This window comes from Rhamphochromis sp. 'chilingali', assembly GCF_963969265.1.
Source record: "Rhamphochromis sp. 'chilingali' genome assembly, chromosome: 14".
NCBI classification, from domain to species: Eukaryota; Metazoa; Chordata; class Actinopteri; order Cichliformes; family Cichlidae; genus Rhamphochromis; species Rhamphochromis sp. 'chilingali'.
In genome coordinates, this window is record NC_137941.1 from 4,623,676 (window position 1) to 4,641,397 (window position 17,722).

Here is a 17,722-nt window from a genome sequence, read left to right on the forward strand (position 1 = left end):
CATCCGAGATATTTTGGACTCATCAGAGTCTTTTTAGTGTGTGGGTCATGGTTAAGGTGTTCACTGTGGTTGAGCAAACTCTCTTTAGTAAGTGTGTTTCAGCCGGGTGACTGTGCTGACCTTCCATTGAACCTCTTGTGTTTTTTTTGTTTTGTTTTGTTTTGCATTGTTGTTTTAGTTTGTCTTTGGTGGTTATCCTGAGTGGGGGTCAGCAACAAGCCCATGTGGTGCCATTGACCATGTCAGTTCAGTCACTAAGATAACCCTTCTTACTTATTCTGATGCTCAGTTTAAACTTCAGGAGGTTGTCTTCACACTGTCTACATGCTTAAATGCATTGATTTGCTGCTATGTGATGTGCTGATGAGACATCTATATTAATAATACATTGATTGGGTGTACCTAATAAAGTGTCTGTTGAGTGTAATTACAGCAAAAAAGGTGGTAAAACATCAGGCATGCATAGATGAAAGTCTCAATTTTGATTTTTTTGTTTTTGTTTTGTTAGTTTATGCTTGCTCACATCACTGCAGTGCTGTCAGTCAAAGAAATGTCAACAAGCCCTAAAGAAACACTTCCAGGGAAACTTGGCAATGGTGTAACTGGGCATGTTTCTCTGTGTGTTAACTTTGTTGCTTGTAGTGTGACAGTAGCAGCAGTCAGAACATCAGAGAAAAATATAAAAAATGTTGCTAGTAATTCCAATTCCAATAAATAATATAGAGATAAAATGAAACAGGATTACCAGGGGAAAAAGTACCACATGTGTCATTGCACTCCAATTAGAGGTGTGAATGCAAGCAGAAAAAAAGGCTTGGAGTAGTGATGGGTCGTTCGCGAACGAAATGGCTCTTAGAGCCGGTTCTTTGACGTGAACGACGCGAGCCGGCTCCTTATCGCGAGCCGTCACGTGGTTTTTTTTTTTTTTCTCTCTCAGCCTCTCTCTCGCACTTTTTTTCCGCTTCACTCTGCACGCGAGCCTTGTGCTTTACGCTGGGCAGAGGGGGGAGGGGCGGTAGTTACACTCAGTAGCACAGGAACAGAGCCAGAGAGAGAGAAAGAGAGGCAGGGACAACAACATTAGAAAGGTATAGTAATCATCCACAACTATTTTCGGTTGCAGATGATAAAGGATTGAGAAAGTTTATTCATGCAGGTCCATATGACAGAGAATATGCATGTTCTTTTAGTTTTCATATTATAATTTATATTTAATTGTGTTGTGGTTTGCAGTGTTTTGTGTTCTTTTCACTTTAAATTTGTGAAAGGAAAAAGCTGAAAATTTAAATAGTTAAAACTTGAAATGTGAATAGTTGATTTTTGTATTATATGATTTATTTATTACATTTTATGTGGAGTGAATAAATAAAAGTATATTTACGGTGGCCCCTAGAGACAAAGCACATACAAACTTCAAATCACGTACGAACTCTGAAGCATGTACAAACTCCAAAACACGTAAAAACACGTACAAACTCCAAAACACGTAAAAACTCCAAAACACGTAAAAACACGTACAAACTCCGAAGCACGTAAAAACTCAGAAGCACATAAAAACTCAAAACACGTACAAAAGACAACAGAAGTGCTCCAGGATGCTGGGCGCAGTGTTGAGCCTTTGTTATCTTGTGGCTACACAAGCCAGCAAGTACCAACGACCGGATTTGGTGTGTGGTAATAACAGGTAAATGAACTTTTTTTTAAATTATTTGAATATATATATGAGTGCCTGTGTATAAATACACAAACAATACACACATGCTTTCAATTGTGTAATTTAAGTGATCTAGTAGCTCTGCTTTGGAAGTTCAGTTCATGCTAGAAATGTGTTTTGGAGTTTGTACGTGTTTTGTCTCTAGGGGCCACCGCATATATTTATATATAAACATATATAAATAAAACCACTTGTTTTTATGTTAGTAATTCCTTTTGTGCATAATTTTATATTATTGTTAATAATAAATTAATTAAAGCAACAAAACAACCTGAAGAGCCGGTTCGGAGCCGAAAGAGCCGGCTCTTTTTAGTGAGCCGAACCGAAAGAGCCGGATCTCTAAAAAGAGCCGGAAATCCCATCACTAGCTTGGAGGATAGATATATTTTTGGGTTTAAAAGCAGATTCCATTGCTGCTCATACTCACTCCAAAATTTCAGTAATTTAACAAGGTAGTGTTTCGTAAACATTTCAGTATATGGATGAAAACAATATCTAATAATTCACTTTTGTGTGGGTTCTCATTGAAGAACACCAGTCCTTCTGCACCACACCTGCAAGACAGCAATCCATAACAGCAGCCCTGAAGTAGCCATCAGTCGAGTCGTGTCACCCGCTGATAGTTTGCAACCCCAAGTGCAGTTGAGCTCAGGCTCCTTTCATTTCAACAACAAAACTAAAACGGAGACTGACTGGAAGTTTGAACTGTCAGAAAGTGGTCGCTTTAAAACTTTGTCACTATAGAGACTGGGAGTAAGAGTATAAGGGGCCCCTGGACAGGCTAGATCATTGTGCTAAAAAGGAATCTTCTTTAGCTCTGTCTCTGTCACTCTTTTGCTTGATCACTTGTTTAGCTGTCATGATGGGTGCTGAAAAGCAAAGTGACACATTCATACATCTGTAAGTAGAACGCAGAGTTCAGAATGCTGAACAAACTGAGACACAAACAAAGAGACGATGGGATGGGTTAGAGAAAACATGCAAACTTTTCTTTGCTGGTTTTCTAATTGTGTTTCTGTGCGTCAAATAAGAGGAAAACTAAATTAATTTCAGTCTCAGTGCCACTGGTATAAACCTGCACCTCACGAGTGCAAACTTGTTATGGTCGTTTTGAGTTTTTGTAGGTTGATTATTTTGGGTATTCTGGGTGTTAGTTTACAAACTTTACTACAACCTTCACAAAGTCAGTTTCTCACAGTTACTTCCTGTTTTATTTTGACAGTCTCTCGTCTCAAGTTTTGTATTTACTTCTACTTCCCTTGTCTTGTCATCTGTGATTAGTCCCAGCTGTGCTTCCACCTGTTCCCTCTCGTTGTGTGTATTTATTGTCCGGGGGGTGATTAAGTTAGGACACCTTATTTTTCTTGAGTGAGCAATACTAAATGTTTATCAGCTGACAAACATTTCAATTTGTAGTTTGTGTTATTTATTAACATTTTTTCATAATATCACATTCCAATTTTATATTTATTTGTTAAACAAGTTTTAGAATTATTTATTCTGAAACTAGATTTAAGCTCAGTTTCTTCTTATGATCTTTCAAGAAATACAGCCCAAACTGTTGTTTGTATTTACTTGCACAATATGTTTTATAGAATTTACTGAACTCAACACCAAGTACTGCTGTAATTCCTTTGAGGACAACAGCATAGTGTAGTCATATCTCAAGTCTAATAACAGATAATGGAAAATATCTGTGAGAAAACAGTTATGCAAAGCACAAATCAAATGAGAAGTAAAACAGGTTGGTCTAAAGTAGGATTAAACTTCAGCATGATCAATATAAATGAAAATGAAGATTACTAATATATTGGGAAACCAAAATACTTACCACTCTGACATCTTTCTGTCCAACAGTTGCTTTTCTAGAGTTGCAAGAGTTTGGTGTAATGTGGTGAGTGCTGGTCCAGAACCTCAAAGAAATCTCTTTCAACAGTCTAATGACAAATGTATCAACTCAGAAAATATCTGATATTAAAAGTAAAAAGTAAGCAGAGGGAGAAAAGCCACCAAATTATTTAGAAGCTGATTTGATTCTTAATGGCTGTGGAATGATTATAGCTTACAAAATGTACAAAAACACTCCTACTACCACTACTTCTTACTGTGTGGTAAAAGAAGTTTATTTATTTTTTTTAAATTGCCACAGATGTTCAAAACAAGCCACGATGCTTAACCAGCAGGGATTAAGAATACATCTATTTTCTTACTGTGTATAGAATGTATAAAGCAATAAACAACCTACTTCCTGAGAATATTCTAAAATAGTTTTTTTTAAGGGAACTGGGAAACAATTTGAGGGGGGAATTAAATGTAAAACATCCCTGTATCCCTGCAACACTAAAGTTTTTGCATCTCTGTGTGTGGAGTAAAGTTGTGGAATAGACTAAGTGAAGAACTAAAGCATTGTCCCAGCATGACTCAGTTTAAAAAGTGGTTGAAAAATATGTTTTTTGCAAAATACAGGGAGGAGGTAGGGCTTTGATTGGGTATTCTCACCCACTATTTTCACAATAGGGATGCATGTGTGTGTGTGTGTGTGTGTAGGTGTAGGTGTGTGTAGGTGTGTGTGTGTGTGTGCACAAGTATGTTATACATCTGTAAATGTGTATATTTTTTTAGATGCGTTACTACGGTTTTTAAAAAAAATACAAAAACAAATACAAATTGTAATGAAGAATTTATAAGAATTTAATATTGGACAGGCCATAAACAGGAAGGAAAAAGTGTAGATTATTAGTTACTAAATGGTGAAAAGGGGGTGGGATTAATTAAGCTATGCTTCTCCCTACTTCTTTTTGAACATGTAAGTTATTTCCAATTATTATTATTGTTTTGTTTTCCTTTTGTTTTGCTTTGTTTGATGGTCTATTTTTTCTCTTTTGTTGTTGTTATACCATTTTAACATGTTCAAAATAAAGATTCAGTACAATACATTACAATACAAAAAGTCACCTGTTTGTTAATTAATGTGCTTTGTTGATTTTGCCACCTTGTGTGGATTGAAAAGAAGCCTGCACTATGGTTTTAATAAAAATTTTGAGGGCATTTGTATGACCTAAGATAAGATGTAGTCTCTCAATCTAGTTCTTTGTTTCTGTCTAAAAACAAAAAAAGGTACAAAAAAATCAACAAGCAAAAAGGAAATCCAAACTCGATTAACTAATTAATGCTTTTAATTTTACTTATATGCACAGCTGGGTGACTTACTTGTATGTTTTTATATACAAAAGTCCAACAGTGACATAAACTGTCAGATAAATTCAAATCAAATTCAAATTTTATTTGTCACGTACACAGTCATACACAGTACGATATGTAGTGAAATGCTTGGACAACTGCTCGTGACCTAAAGAAAACAAACAAAGGAAAAGGCTATGAATAAGATAGGAAATAAATATGAAAAATTAAAAAGGGTAAATTTAACTAGGAAGGAATAAAATATAAATTAAGGTTAAAAATGAAATAACTGTACAACACAAATTAGAAACACAAATTAGAATGAAGGGTAAATTTAACTGGGAAAGAATAAGATAAAATATATAAATTAAAGTTGAAAATAAAATAACTGTACAACAAAATACACAATATAGAACTATATAAGAATGTATGAAGAAATATAAATAAATATATACACAATAACAGCAGCTGTACAAGTATTAACTGGAAATGAAGAATATAATGTCCAGTGTTGTGCAATTCACATGTCTTGTGCAGTGCAAATATGCTTAAAGTGATTTAAGTGATGAAGAATGTCCAGTGTGTGTGTAAGAACTGTATGTGTGGGTCAGTACTGTGTGGTGGTGTGATTGAGAGACCGTATCGCCTGCGGGAAGAAGCTCCTCCTCAGTCTCTCTGTGTTGGTCTTCAGGGAGCGGAATCGCTTTCCTGACCTCAACAGAGAGAACAGTCTGTTGTTGGGATGGCTGAGGTCCTTCATGATCTTCCTGGCCCTGGTCCAGCACCGCCTGCTGTAGATTGAGTGCAGGTCAGGGAGCTCGGAGCGGATGTTTCGCTCAGCTGACCGCATAACCCTCTGTAGAGCTCGTCTGTCCTGCATGTTGCTGTTCCCGAACCAGGTTAAGATGTTTCCCGTCAGGATGCTCTCTATGGTGCAGGAGTAAAAGTTCCTGAGCACCTTGGAGGGCAGTTGGAAGTCTCTCAAGCGTCTGAGGTGGTAGAGACTCTGTCGGGCCTTTTTCACCACGGTGTTGATGTGACAGGACCATGACAGGTCCTGCGTGATGTGAACTCCGAGGTATTTGAAGCTGTCCACTCTCTCCACTGGGCACTCGTTGATGACAGGGGTCTGGTAGTTCCTCTCCTGCTTAGTGCTGAAGTCCACTATCAGCTCCTTTGTCTTACTGACGTTTAGAAGGAGGTTGTTCCTCTGGCACCAGTTCTCCAGATTCCTAATCTCCTTCAGGTAGGCCGTCTCGTTGTTATAGTAAGTAAGTAAAATTTATTTATATAGCACTTTTTAAGACAAAAACGCTGTTACAAAGTGCTTCACAAGAAGACATGTCAAACAAACAATATAGCAACATAAAGGTATATAAGCATATATAAAAGCATATCAAACAAGCAATAGTACAATATAAATATAAAATAAAACAACATATTACGCATTAACATTACCCAAATGCCTGTCTAAACAGATGAGTTTTAAGCTGTTTTTTAAAAGAGGCCACCGTGTCGATGGTGCGTAGTGAGGAGGGTAAACCGTTCCACAGTATTGGAGCCAGGGTTTGAAAAGCGTGATCCCCCTTTGTTTTCAGACGAGTCCGTGGAATAGATAGACGACCGCTATCAGTGGATCTAAGAGTCCGCTTTGGAGAATAGGGCTGGAGAAGCTCCGAGATATAGATGGGGGCCTCACCTTGTAGAGACATAAACGTAAAGGTGAGGATTTTAAACTTATATCTATACTCAACCGGAAGCCAATGCAGGGATTTTAGTATAGGAGTGATATGGGAAAATTTATTGCTGTGGGTTAAAAGCCTTGCTGCAGCATTTTGAACCGCTTGGAGCCGATTTAGTGAGGCCTTAGATACGCAGGAGAAAAGTGCATTACAATAGTCCATCCGGGAGGAAATAAAGGCGTGGACAAGCATCTCCAGTTCGGTTGTGGAGACAATAGTCCTGAGTTTGGCAATATTTCTTAAGTGAAAAAAGCAGGAGCGGGTCACGGATTTAATATGAACGTCAAAGGACAAAGATTGGTCGAAAATTATCCCAAGATTCCGAGCAGTGGCTTTTATCGACGATGAAAAAGCACCCAGATGTTGACTAATCTGGGGCTTGATATTCTCTGGGGCTAGGATTAAGCACTCGGTCTTGTCTGCGTTCAGCTGCAGGAAATTGTTTGTCATCCAAAGATTAATTTCCTTAAGACAGTCCATAAGAGTGGATAGCTTGTCTAATTCCCAAGATTTAAAAGAAATGTATAATTGGATGTCGTCCGCATATAAATGATAGGAAATATTTTTGAAACCGCTAATGATCCGGCCTAAGGGAAGAATATATAGTGAAAATAACAGGGGGCTTAAAACCGAACCTTGTGGAACTCCACATAGAAACTTAGCCACGTCTGATTGGAAGTTTCCCACTGAAACTAAAAGCGTCCTATCTTCCAGAAATGAGGTGAACCACTTTAGAACAGATCCTGATATCCCTACCGTGCAGTTTAAGCGATGGATTAAGATCTGATGGTCAACGGTATCAAAGGCTGAGCTAAGGTCCAGAAGAACCAGGACTGAGCAATCACCCCTGTCTGCAGCCATCAAGAGGTCATTTGTGACTTTCAGCAGAGCTGTTTCTGTAGAGTAACTTTCTGAAACCCGATTGAAATTTATCAAGAATGTTATGCTTCTCCAGCGCTTTCTTTACTTGTAGCCAAACAACTTTTTCTAGGATTTTAGAGATAAAAGGAAGTTTTGAAATGGGCCTGTAGCTTGACTGAAGTGTTGGATCCAGGTTAGGATTTTTCAGCAGAGGTTGAATAACCCCCTGTTTAAAGCACCTGGGGACAGAGCCAGATAGCAATGAATGGTTTATCAGCGTGACCACAGAGGGCCCGATGGTCTCAAAAACTTTACAAAATAAACGAGTAGGTAAGACATCAGCTAAACTCGTTGAAGGATTCAATTGAGTCAGTGTTTCCAATAAATCCTCTAAAGAAACTGGGAGGAAAGATTCCATAATTATGGGGTGTGGACGATCATGGTTGGTGGGGTTTCCTGAGGGAGTTATGTTATGTCTTAGGCAACTAATCTTATCTTGAAAAAATTTTAAAAATTCACTGCAGTCCTTATCTGAAGAGACGGGTGTACATGGCGTTGGGGGGGAGACAATGCTACTCACTGTATCAAAGACAACTTTCGGATTTCTTTTTCCTACTGCAAGTAGTTGAGAGAAGTAAGTGGCTCTTGAGTCTGACACCATGTCATTAAAGGTAGATAATAGTTCTTTTAAGTGGAGCTTGTGAACCTCGAGTTTTGTGATTTTCCACAGGCGCTCGGTTTTACGGCATATTCGCCTAAAGCTGCGGATAGCTTCTGTAAACCAGGGCGGGCATTTAACAGTACTGCCTTTCCTGATTTTAAGAGGAGCCACTTTATCTAGAATTTTTTGACATTGTGAATTGAAGGAGGCCATCTGCTGATCTATATCGTCTGTTTCAGATAAATTGTTATCAAACAATTCCATAAATTCTTCTACCGCTGAGTCGTTAATTAATCGTGAACGCTTCTCATAAACAGAGGGTAGAGTGTCATAAGTAAAAGAGAGATCAAATAAAAGGTATTTATGATCACTAATAAAAATGTCTCTGCAATGAACTGGGCCGATATCCAGACCCAGTGATAATATCAGGTCCAGGGTGTGGCCACCACTGTGTGTTGGCCCAGTCACATGTTGGACAAGGTTAAAAGAGTCTAAGAGAGTAAGAAAATCCGAAGCAGCGTGACATGAACTGTCATCAACATGAAGATTAAAATCCCCCAGCAGAAGAATTTTTTCCAGCTTAATGGTGGAGGATAGAAAATCCCCAAACTCCACTAAGAAACTCCTAGCTAGTCCTGGTGGCCTATAGATTAAAATCACATAGAAGGGATGAGTCCTATTGATCTTCATCATCTGGATTTCAAAGGAGTTAAAGGAGGGGGTCTTTACCAGCCGACAGAAAAAGGAGTTTCTAGAAATAACTGCCAACCCACCACCACGTCCTGAGAGACGCGGTGTGGTTAAGCACTTACAGTCTGCTGGACACAGTTCTTTAAAATGGACAAATTCCATATTCCGCTGCCAAGTTTCGGTTAGGAACATAAAGTCCAAATTATTCCTAATGAAAAGGTAGTTGAGAACAAATGCCTTATTTGAGATCGAGCGGCAATTTAATAGAGCCATGTTATAATCGGCGGTGCTGGAGCATCACTGTTTACACCCTGAGGGGCTTGGTGCAGGTTCGCACTGCATACTCCTCGGGGTTTTTTACCGTTTAGTATAATCCGTGGGACAATAGGACGGTCACTCACATGGTCTGGGAAAACTGTTTTCAGACACGGCGCCCTGATGAAGCCCATGCGAGGAAACTGTGCATTAAGCTGGAGGTCCGCCTTAGCAAAAACATCCAATGTTGAGAGCTCCAAGCAGGACGTTAAATCAGCGGTACTCTTATATTTCCGTAATCTCACTTGGATGCCTGCTCTCCTTCCTCGTCTTCTCTGACGGTGATTTGTCCGGGAACGGCGGCTCCGGTTTTTCCCTGGCCCAGGCAAGCAAGGGACGTAATGGGCAACAGCTGATCGCCCGGAGGGTGGAGAGAAGCCTCGAAAATATTTCCAGGTTTCATCCATAGATTCCATAGTTGATTTAATCCGAAGTAGAGTGTGGCGATCGTAAACATAGGTAGCTGTAATCTTATCCACAGACAGCAGCAAAATGGGTAATGCAACATAAAACAGAAGAAGAACACAGAGTTTGACAGCGGCATTGCCGATCACAGGCACCATCTTGTCAAAATATCAGAGATCAGGCCCACCACGACGGTGTCGTCAGCAAACTTGGTGATGGTGGTGGAGCTGGTAGTGGCCACACAGTCATATGTGTACAAAGAGTACAGCAGGGGGTTCAGAACACACCCCTGGGGGGCTCCAGTGCTGAGAGTGGTGCTGAGAGTAATAATAATGAATAATGAATAATGACATAATAATGAATAATAATGAAGTAAAATGTAAAATATAGCAAAGCAGCAATAGACAGAGGCATAAAAGGGAAGCCAAAAGCTCCAGTATTGCAGGCTATCTGTGAATTGTACTGTACTGTAACCTAGGGCGATCGTGGCTCAAGAGTTGGGAGTTTGCCTTGTAATCGGAAGGTTGCCGATTTTAGCCCCGGCTCGGACAGTCTCGGTCGTTGTGTCCTTGGGCAAGACACTTCACCTACCGCCTACTGGTGTTGGCCAGAGGGGCCGATGGCGTGATATGGCAGCCTCGCTTCTGTCAGTCTGCCCCAGGGCAGCTGTGGCTACAACTGTAGCTTGCCTCCACCAGTGTGTGAATGGGTGGATGACTGGGTGTGTAAAGCGCTTTGGGGTCACTAGTAAAAGCGCTATACAAATACAGGCCATTGACCATTTACTTAAGTAGAGTATAGATAAAATTTACTTAGCTGCATTCCACCACTGAAAAGCAAAATTTCCAGCTACTTAATTTAAACCAACTCAAATAAGTGTTGATCAGCTTTTTGAATGAAAATGACGGGTAACCTATTTAAACAGAGTGCTAATAACAGTTGATAGTAAAAACCAAGTTCAGTCTAGTTAATATTTTTAATTAAGCACAACATCAGGTTTTTACATTGCATATGAATGTATGTGCCGCTGCCATGACTGTGCACACACTGGGTCATGAAATGTATGTGAAATTTGATATTAATAAAACACTGAGCGTTGACAGGAAACACTATCTTCTCTATGAAATATGCTGCATTTGTACTCATTAGAACCCATCCCAGCAACAGGAGGGCTATCTACCGTACATTTATATGGCGTTATTTTTGTGCCACTATTCTGAGCGGACGTAAAAAAAAATTGAGCGCACGTAAAAAAAAATTGCAGGTGCAAGTGTTGCATTTTGAGGAGAAATTTATTTTGAGCTTACAAAAGCTGAATTTGAGTGAACAAAATTCATTGCTGCGTGCAAAAAACGTATTTCAGTGTTTGCGCTTATCCATATACACACACAATAGCACCCCCTCTCGCTCAGTTTTTTCATTTGCGCTTGCTCGCAATGTGTTGCTTGCGCTCACAACATTCTCTGCTTCGTACGCTCAACTCTCTGTACACCGTTATAAGTGTGCCACAAAACCAACCAATCACAGACTTGGTTTCAAAAATTCTGATTGGCTCTTACGGTCTCCAATCAGCTGGCTAGCTACTGCTTTCCGGAAACACTGTCCGAAATGTAGCTAAATCCAGCTAAAATCTCTTAAACCCCAATTTGCGGATAATATCTTTAATCATTTTATTTTAAAATATATTATTTTTTAAGACTATTGTTGGTGTAGTAGAATGTAGTTGCATCATACAACCATGCCAACTGACTAATTTTTCCAAATTATACTTGAGTAGCTCTCTTTTATGTCGTCGAATACTGAATAGCAGCACGAAAAGAGCATGTCCCGGCCACATGTAAGTAATATAAAATCATTTTGTTAATTATTATTCGCTTGATAACTGACGTTAGCTAATTTGCAAACTATGCAAACTTGAAAAATGATGTACCTCATGTAGTTTGTTTTATGGGTTGTTTATTTTTGTCTGAGATACATCATTTCATTGTACTTGTCCATGTTCCTTGCTGCTTTTAACAGGACATACTGAGACAGCAAATGATGCATAGACTCCTCTCTAAACTGGAAGCTGCTTTAAACCAACAACCACTAAATCTGGATTATTTGGAGTTCTTGACTCGTCATGAGCTTGTTCTGTTTGAATCTTTCTCTCAGCAAATAGGCGGTCTGTCAGAGATTACAGAGGCTCTACAAAACGTTCATCATCTGGTTCAGTGTGAAATTAACATCAGCTCTGTGGCCATTATTGAACTGGAAACAGAAGTTGGTCTGGGACCTGGCCACCCCAAAATCGTACTAGAGAGAGAAAGACTCAAGAATTTGTTGGACATTCAGCTGCCAGTCAGCTGCATTGCTAAATGTCTTGGTGTTTCAAGAAGAACAATCTACAGGAGGATGCAAGAATTTGACTTGTCTGTGAGAGGAACATACAGCACGATGAATGACCAAGAGCTGGACAACATCATATCGGCTATCAAAAATCAGATGCCAAATGCTGGCTATCGAATGGTTCAAGGACATTTGGTTTCTATGGGTCTCCGTGTTCAGTGGTGGAGAATGATGGCCTCCATGTATCGAGTTGATGCTGTAGGGATCTTCAAACGGATCACAGAACTAGGCTGTGTTGTGCGAAGAAGCTACTCGGTGCGAGGCCCTCTCTCCCTGGTCCACATAGACACAAATCACAAGCTAATAAGGTAAAATACCCACTTATATAGCTCTAACACAAGTTGGGCAGAAAGATGCACGTTATACTTTAAATCTGCTTTAATCAACCTTATCTGATAGGTCTTTCAGTGTATTTATAATATTTTAAAAAGCACTTGATAGAGTAATATTAAGTAAAAGGAATACAGGATGTGTAACAAAACCAGCAATATTGTTAATTGTAAATTTTCTTGAGCAATTATTTACACTTTGTATATCGATATTTTCCATGATAACAAGCCTATCAACACATAATATGTTAAGTGCTCCAGAAAACTTAAAAAAAATCATGACAAGAGAACTAAAATATTTAGTCTCATTGAACTTATAAACATATAAAAATGTTGGTATTATTTTCAGCACACCTGACAAGTGTCCAGTTTAAGTCAGTGGCAAGTGTGCATACTGAAAAATTTATTTTCAATGTCTTACATGTTCTGCAAATCAAGCCTTAGTGAGATTGTTTTCCCTCTGAAACAGGTACAATGTGATCTTTGGTGGAGTGGATGGCTACTCAAGGAAGGTAAAAGTGTAACTGTTATGTAGAATATTTGGTAGTTTTGAAATGAGAGCTTTATTAGGTTGTTTTTTTATGAACATCAATTATTCAGCAAGCCAACATAGTGGACGATTTGCAATTATTATTTTTTTAAATTTCTAATCAGTTCTTTACCAAAAAAGGTTAAACTAAAAGGCCATTTTCATTTTTTGATAAGTACTACCAATATTGATGTATAGACTACTCAAGCTTTGAATTATGGTTATGAACATAGAACCGTACAATATTCCTTGAACACTTATTATGAAACTGCATTATTAACTGAAAAACTATACATGATCTGAAACCAGATCTTTAATTTTCCATTTGTTTTTACTGCAGGTCCTGTACTTGGATGCAGCAACTAACAACAGGGCAAAAACTGCATTCTCATTTTTCCTGAGATCAGCCCAGCTTCACGGCTTGCCATCAAGGTTTTATGCCCTGATTTAATTTATATGCTAGCAACAAGTATCATTAAAGAAAACTTTAAAAATTCCTTAAAAATGTATTTTTTATCATAGGGTTAGGGCAGATCAAGGAGTAGAAAACCTGGACATTGCACATTTCATGTTTGCCACAAGAGGAACAGGGAGAGCGAGTTTCATATCTGGAAAGAGTGTCCACAATCAGAGGTTAGTCTTTTGATGTTTTTTATATTATTATTGACTGCATGGGTAGATTGTTGTAGCAGTTCTGATATTGATTTGAAGCATGAAATACCTGAAATCCAAATTCAAATGTATTTACAGAGTAGAACGACTTTGGCGTGATGTCTGGATTGCAGTCACTAGCAAGTACCATGATATTCTTCACTCACTCGAGGAGGATGGCCTGCTTGACATTTCAGATGTCATTCATCTTTTTGGTGTCCACTACATCTTTGTCCCTCGACTCCGAGCAGATCTTGTCACCTTTGTTGGAGGATGGAATAATCATCCCCTCAGGACAGAAGGTGGTCTCACTCCTGAACAGCTCTGGTGTATGGGACATCTACAAGAGCTGGACGAGGGCGAGAGACTTGAGGTACCAGCTCATAATCTGATTTTTTTTTTTTTTTTTTATTTAAATGTTGAATTTCAAAATTTTAGTTAGCAGTTAACTCTGCTCTTCTGAAATTAACAAATTAAAACACTTGCAGCACATCTGGGAGATGCTTCTGGTGATTTTATACATTCTTGCTTATCAATTACCACTAATCTAAATTACAGTAAGAAGAACATGAAAACAAAGGCATTCTTTTTAAATTGTTGTATTTTAATGGAAAAAACGCTTACACAAAATAACATTCCTCCCAAAAGTACCTATTCTGGAATAATGACCATTATATATGTTTGTGGATTTGAAGGAGCTTCGGGATCCAGGCATTGACTGGGAGAGTGCTGTACTGCAAGAAGAATCTAACAGCACAGTTGTGGTTCCTGAAGTTGAATGCCCACTGGATGAGGAAACCCTGGAGGGGCTTCAGAGAACTATTAATCCCTTGGAACATTCTGAGTCACACGGTCGTGACCTGTACATACAATTCTTGCTACAGGTGTCAAACCAACAGTGACACTTAACATGGACGTGAAAGTCAACGTTCTTTTAAGTTCTCAAATACTGGATTTCTTTGCTAAAACATTCAGATTACAAGTAGACAAGCAAACAAAGCACTTGCTTATTATCTATCAACGTAGGACCCTACACAAAGTTTTGAAGTCTTGTCATTTTCATGAAACGGCTACGAACATCTTAACAGCTAATGTTTACAAACATTTTTACTCATTTAGTTTCCAAATTACAAGACAACAATGTGTTAAACTCTGTGGAATCCACCACCATATTTAACTGCTGCACTCATTATGGTTTTAAACACTGTGTAAGTGTCCAGATGCTGCACTGGAAAAGTCACAGTACAAGTGCATGCACTCACAACTGGGTAACAAATGGAGTGATCTCCCAGCCGCTCCTTACATTCATGGTCAAACTTGCATGTTATTTTGAAATGTCTCTTTTCATCAGGAAGGATGGGAACATGGGACTGGCCGGTCATCCACTGGAGCACATGGTGGACAGCAAGAGACTCTGATTTTTCACCACCTGCACCGCCTGTGTTTCCATCTGTGATGTTTGAAAATGTTTTTGAAGTCTTTTCTAAATAAAAAGCAATCTGGATTACAATGTTTTAAATTAACAACTAAGAATACTTTCTAGTGCCCTGCATGTTAAAGCAAAAATATTTAACAGATGCATACGGTATATATACAATACTATAGGTATATACAGCTAATACTATATAGTACCTGATACTTCAATCTCCTGCAAGAAATCTTGCAAAAAATTTATGATCTTCCTCTCAGTTCTCTCCCTAGATGTCCCTTTTTCACTGAAATGTGGTTGGCAGCTCATCATAATGAAATCAGCGTCTGGCTGTAAATAAGGAAATAAAGTAGATTATATTATAGATATATTGTTCATTCAAAACTAATAAATAAATACAGGATAACTACAGTACAGATAAGTGGACTGTCTTTGGATCAGACTGAAGCTGCTATGTTAATACTTACTTTGAGGATTTTCCCAGGAACAAACAAACTGTGGCAAGCTTCAGGATTTACAGCCATCAGGTTCACAAGCCCATACAGTTCCATGCCCTTTCGGAGCTGCTGTATCATTGGAATCAGTCTTGTTGTAGAGTGTAAGACAATAGCACTTAAAAATAAAAATAAAAAAACAAAAAAACAAAATGAAAAACTAGTTGGGGAGGGGGGGGGGGGGGGGGGGGGGTTAATGATCTCTCTGATTTTTTCTCCCTTACCGGATCATGCTTTCCTTACTATCCATCTTTATCTGGTTTGTGTATCCACAGCTGACAATTTCTCAAGCCCACATCATCAGAGACTGTATGTCTGCTGCATCTTCAACCTGGAAATGTATTATACAGTATCTGTACTGTATAATGTGAAAGAGGAAATACAGAAGGTTAAAAGTGTTTAAAAACACCATACTCATAATATATCATGTGCCAGAGCTAAACCAGGTGCTCACTTTGCGGATGAGCAGGGAAGATTCCACATCTGCAACATCCTCCTTAGACAGACAGCTGAAATCAACCTCTCCTGAGCAGAGGAAATTGTAGCACCATTCTTTGAAAAAGGCAGGAGATGGGCCTCCTTGGGCGAGGCTGACTGCAATTATTTCACCAACAGTTCTGTGTAGACAAATGATTATAATTCATTTTCAGGTAACATTTACAAAAATATCGGATGCGTATTAAATGTAATACACAAAGCTCGTATGTAACCAACCTGAAGTTTTCATTATCAAGATCGGTCAGAGAATACTTGGGGTTTTTGCCCTTGTTCTCAAGTCCTTCAAAGAATCTGCTTTCAATACCTGAAATCATGTCTTTCATACAAAAAATATCCACATTTTTAAGTTATCCATTATTTATTGACACTAGGACAAAACAGGTAATAGGCAACTCACCACTCAAAAACTCTTTCCTAAGTGCTCCTGTATCCACGCCTGCCTCTCCAATGAAAACCACCCTAAGAACACTGGTGGGAGATGCAGCTTTTTTTCTCTGCCACTGGAGAATGACTCTGTCTGGAAGGTCTTCTCTGTCCACACACAACTTAAATTCTGTTGTGGTGTCGACTTGTTGTTCAAGGCAACGCAATACATCTTCCACGCTTAACAAAAACAGGGTAGAAAACATCCTAAGCTCTCAAAGAAAAATAATCATCTTTAGATTAAAAGAGGCTACCACATTAAACGTGATTAGAAATTATTGCAGCATGTTCTGTGCAACAACCTTTAACAATAATTTAAAGTAGTGTGATCATAAAATGTTTTATATGAAATTAAACCCCAGGTATTGTGTAAAAGATCTTACACATAATTTTAACAAATGGTTCTGCATAATAGTGTGTATATGAATTATAATAGAGCAAAAAGTACCTGTCTGTTGTGCATACTGAAGTTTGAGCTGGTGTCCCTGTAGTTTGGTCATTTTCTTCAGGCACCATGCATTGAAAGCTGATGACAAAACAAAGTTAAAAAAAAAAAAAAAAAAAATACATATGTTTGCGTGGACTGTTACTGATTAACATTTTTTCATAAACGGCTGAAAAAAGATTACCTATCCCCACACAGACTCGCATGGACTGTGATCTCATCTTCAGGAAAATCCTTAGTGCATATTGGACAAATAACCTACAATTCCAAAAATGGGTACATGTTAGGCATAGTGGGAAAAAGATCATTACCGATACAAAATTCATTGTAGTTACTATGGTTTTTAGTAATGTGCTAGGTTTACCTTGCATTTGCTTTTCACAATGCATAACTCCGATTCCTGCTGAATCAAAAAACAGTAATTGTGATACTATATTATTTAATCAAAATTGCTCATTTTGATTTCATCAAAATTGTCTCACCTCATCATCAGTCTCATCAGGAGAGAATTTTCCTTTGCACGTATTGATGTGTACTGCAAGCATCTGCAGAGGCATAACTTCATTACACTGGTAACATATCTTCTTTGGCATCTTTGAAAAGTGCTGAGTCGGGAGGTAGAGGAGATGTGTCTAATGTTTCCTGAAGAGGTACTATGTAAAAAGTGGATTTGCCACCTCCTGACACAGCTTTCAGTGTTTTGACAGAATATCCTTCTGTTTCAGGTGGAATTACAGTGAGCTTTCGTCGACCACTGCCACCTTTATTGACAGAAAAATAGCATAAACAATCAAGCAGCAAAAGTATCAACTACATAATCATAATGCAGTATGAGCACGCAAGAATGCCAAAAAAATACATAAAAACTGAATTAACAACAAACCTGTTGCCTTATGTAAGAGCCATCCTCCACAAAGATATTCCATTTTTGGAAAGGTTTCTTCCAGAAGTCTAGAAATCTTAGTTAA

The 17,722-nt window shown here is 38.5% G+C and overlaps 2 protein-coding genes across 3 annotated transcripts; one reads left to right on the top strand and one right to left on the bottom strand.

Moving 5' to 3' along the window:
* Positions 1-12,746: 12,746 nt before the first annotated feature.
* On the top strand, positions 12,747-14,367 carry LOC308409969 (uncharacterized protein; the record flags this gene model as incomplete). The annotated part of the gene is made up of 5 exons (XM_080902977.1): positions 12,747-12,797; positions 13,155-13,246; positions 13,337-13,447; positions 13,565-13,838; positions 14,161-14,367. The coding sequence occupies exons 3-5, from the start codon at positions 13,383-13,385 to the stop codon at positions 14,365-14,367; spliced, it is 546 nt and encodes a 181-aa protein (XP_080759103.1). The 5' UTR covers positions 12,747-12,797; positions 13,155-13,246; positions 13,337-13,382.
* On the bottom strand, positions 14,049-17,356 carry LOC308409967 (G2/M phase-specific E3 ubiquitin-protein ligase-like). Of its 2 annotated transcripts, none has more exons than XM_080902975.1 (11): positions 17,237-17,356; positions 17,119-17,154; positions 16,939-17,012; positions 16,758-16,835; positions 16,284-16,489; positions 16,103-16,202; positions 15,843-16,005; positions 15,613-15,719; positions 15,362-15,506; positions 15,098-15,224; positions 14,049-14,915 (listed from the first exon to the last, which is right to left on the bottom strand). In XM_080902975.1, exons 1-8 carry the CDS (start codon positions 17,345-17,347, stop codon positions 15,675-15,677), a joined length of 813 nt encoding a protein of 270 aa, XP_080759101.1. In that variant the 5' UTR covers positions 17,348-17,356; the 3' UTR covers positions 14,049-14,915; positions 15,098-15,224; positions 15,362-15,506; positions 15,613-15,674. The 2 variants fall into 2 exon arrangements, with proteins under 2 accessions (XP_080759101.1, XP_080759100.1); XM_080902974.1 differs by having other exon boundaries at positions 17,119-17,157.
* Positions 17,357-17,722: the final 366 nt, after the last annotated feature.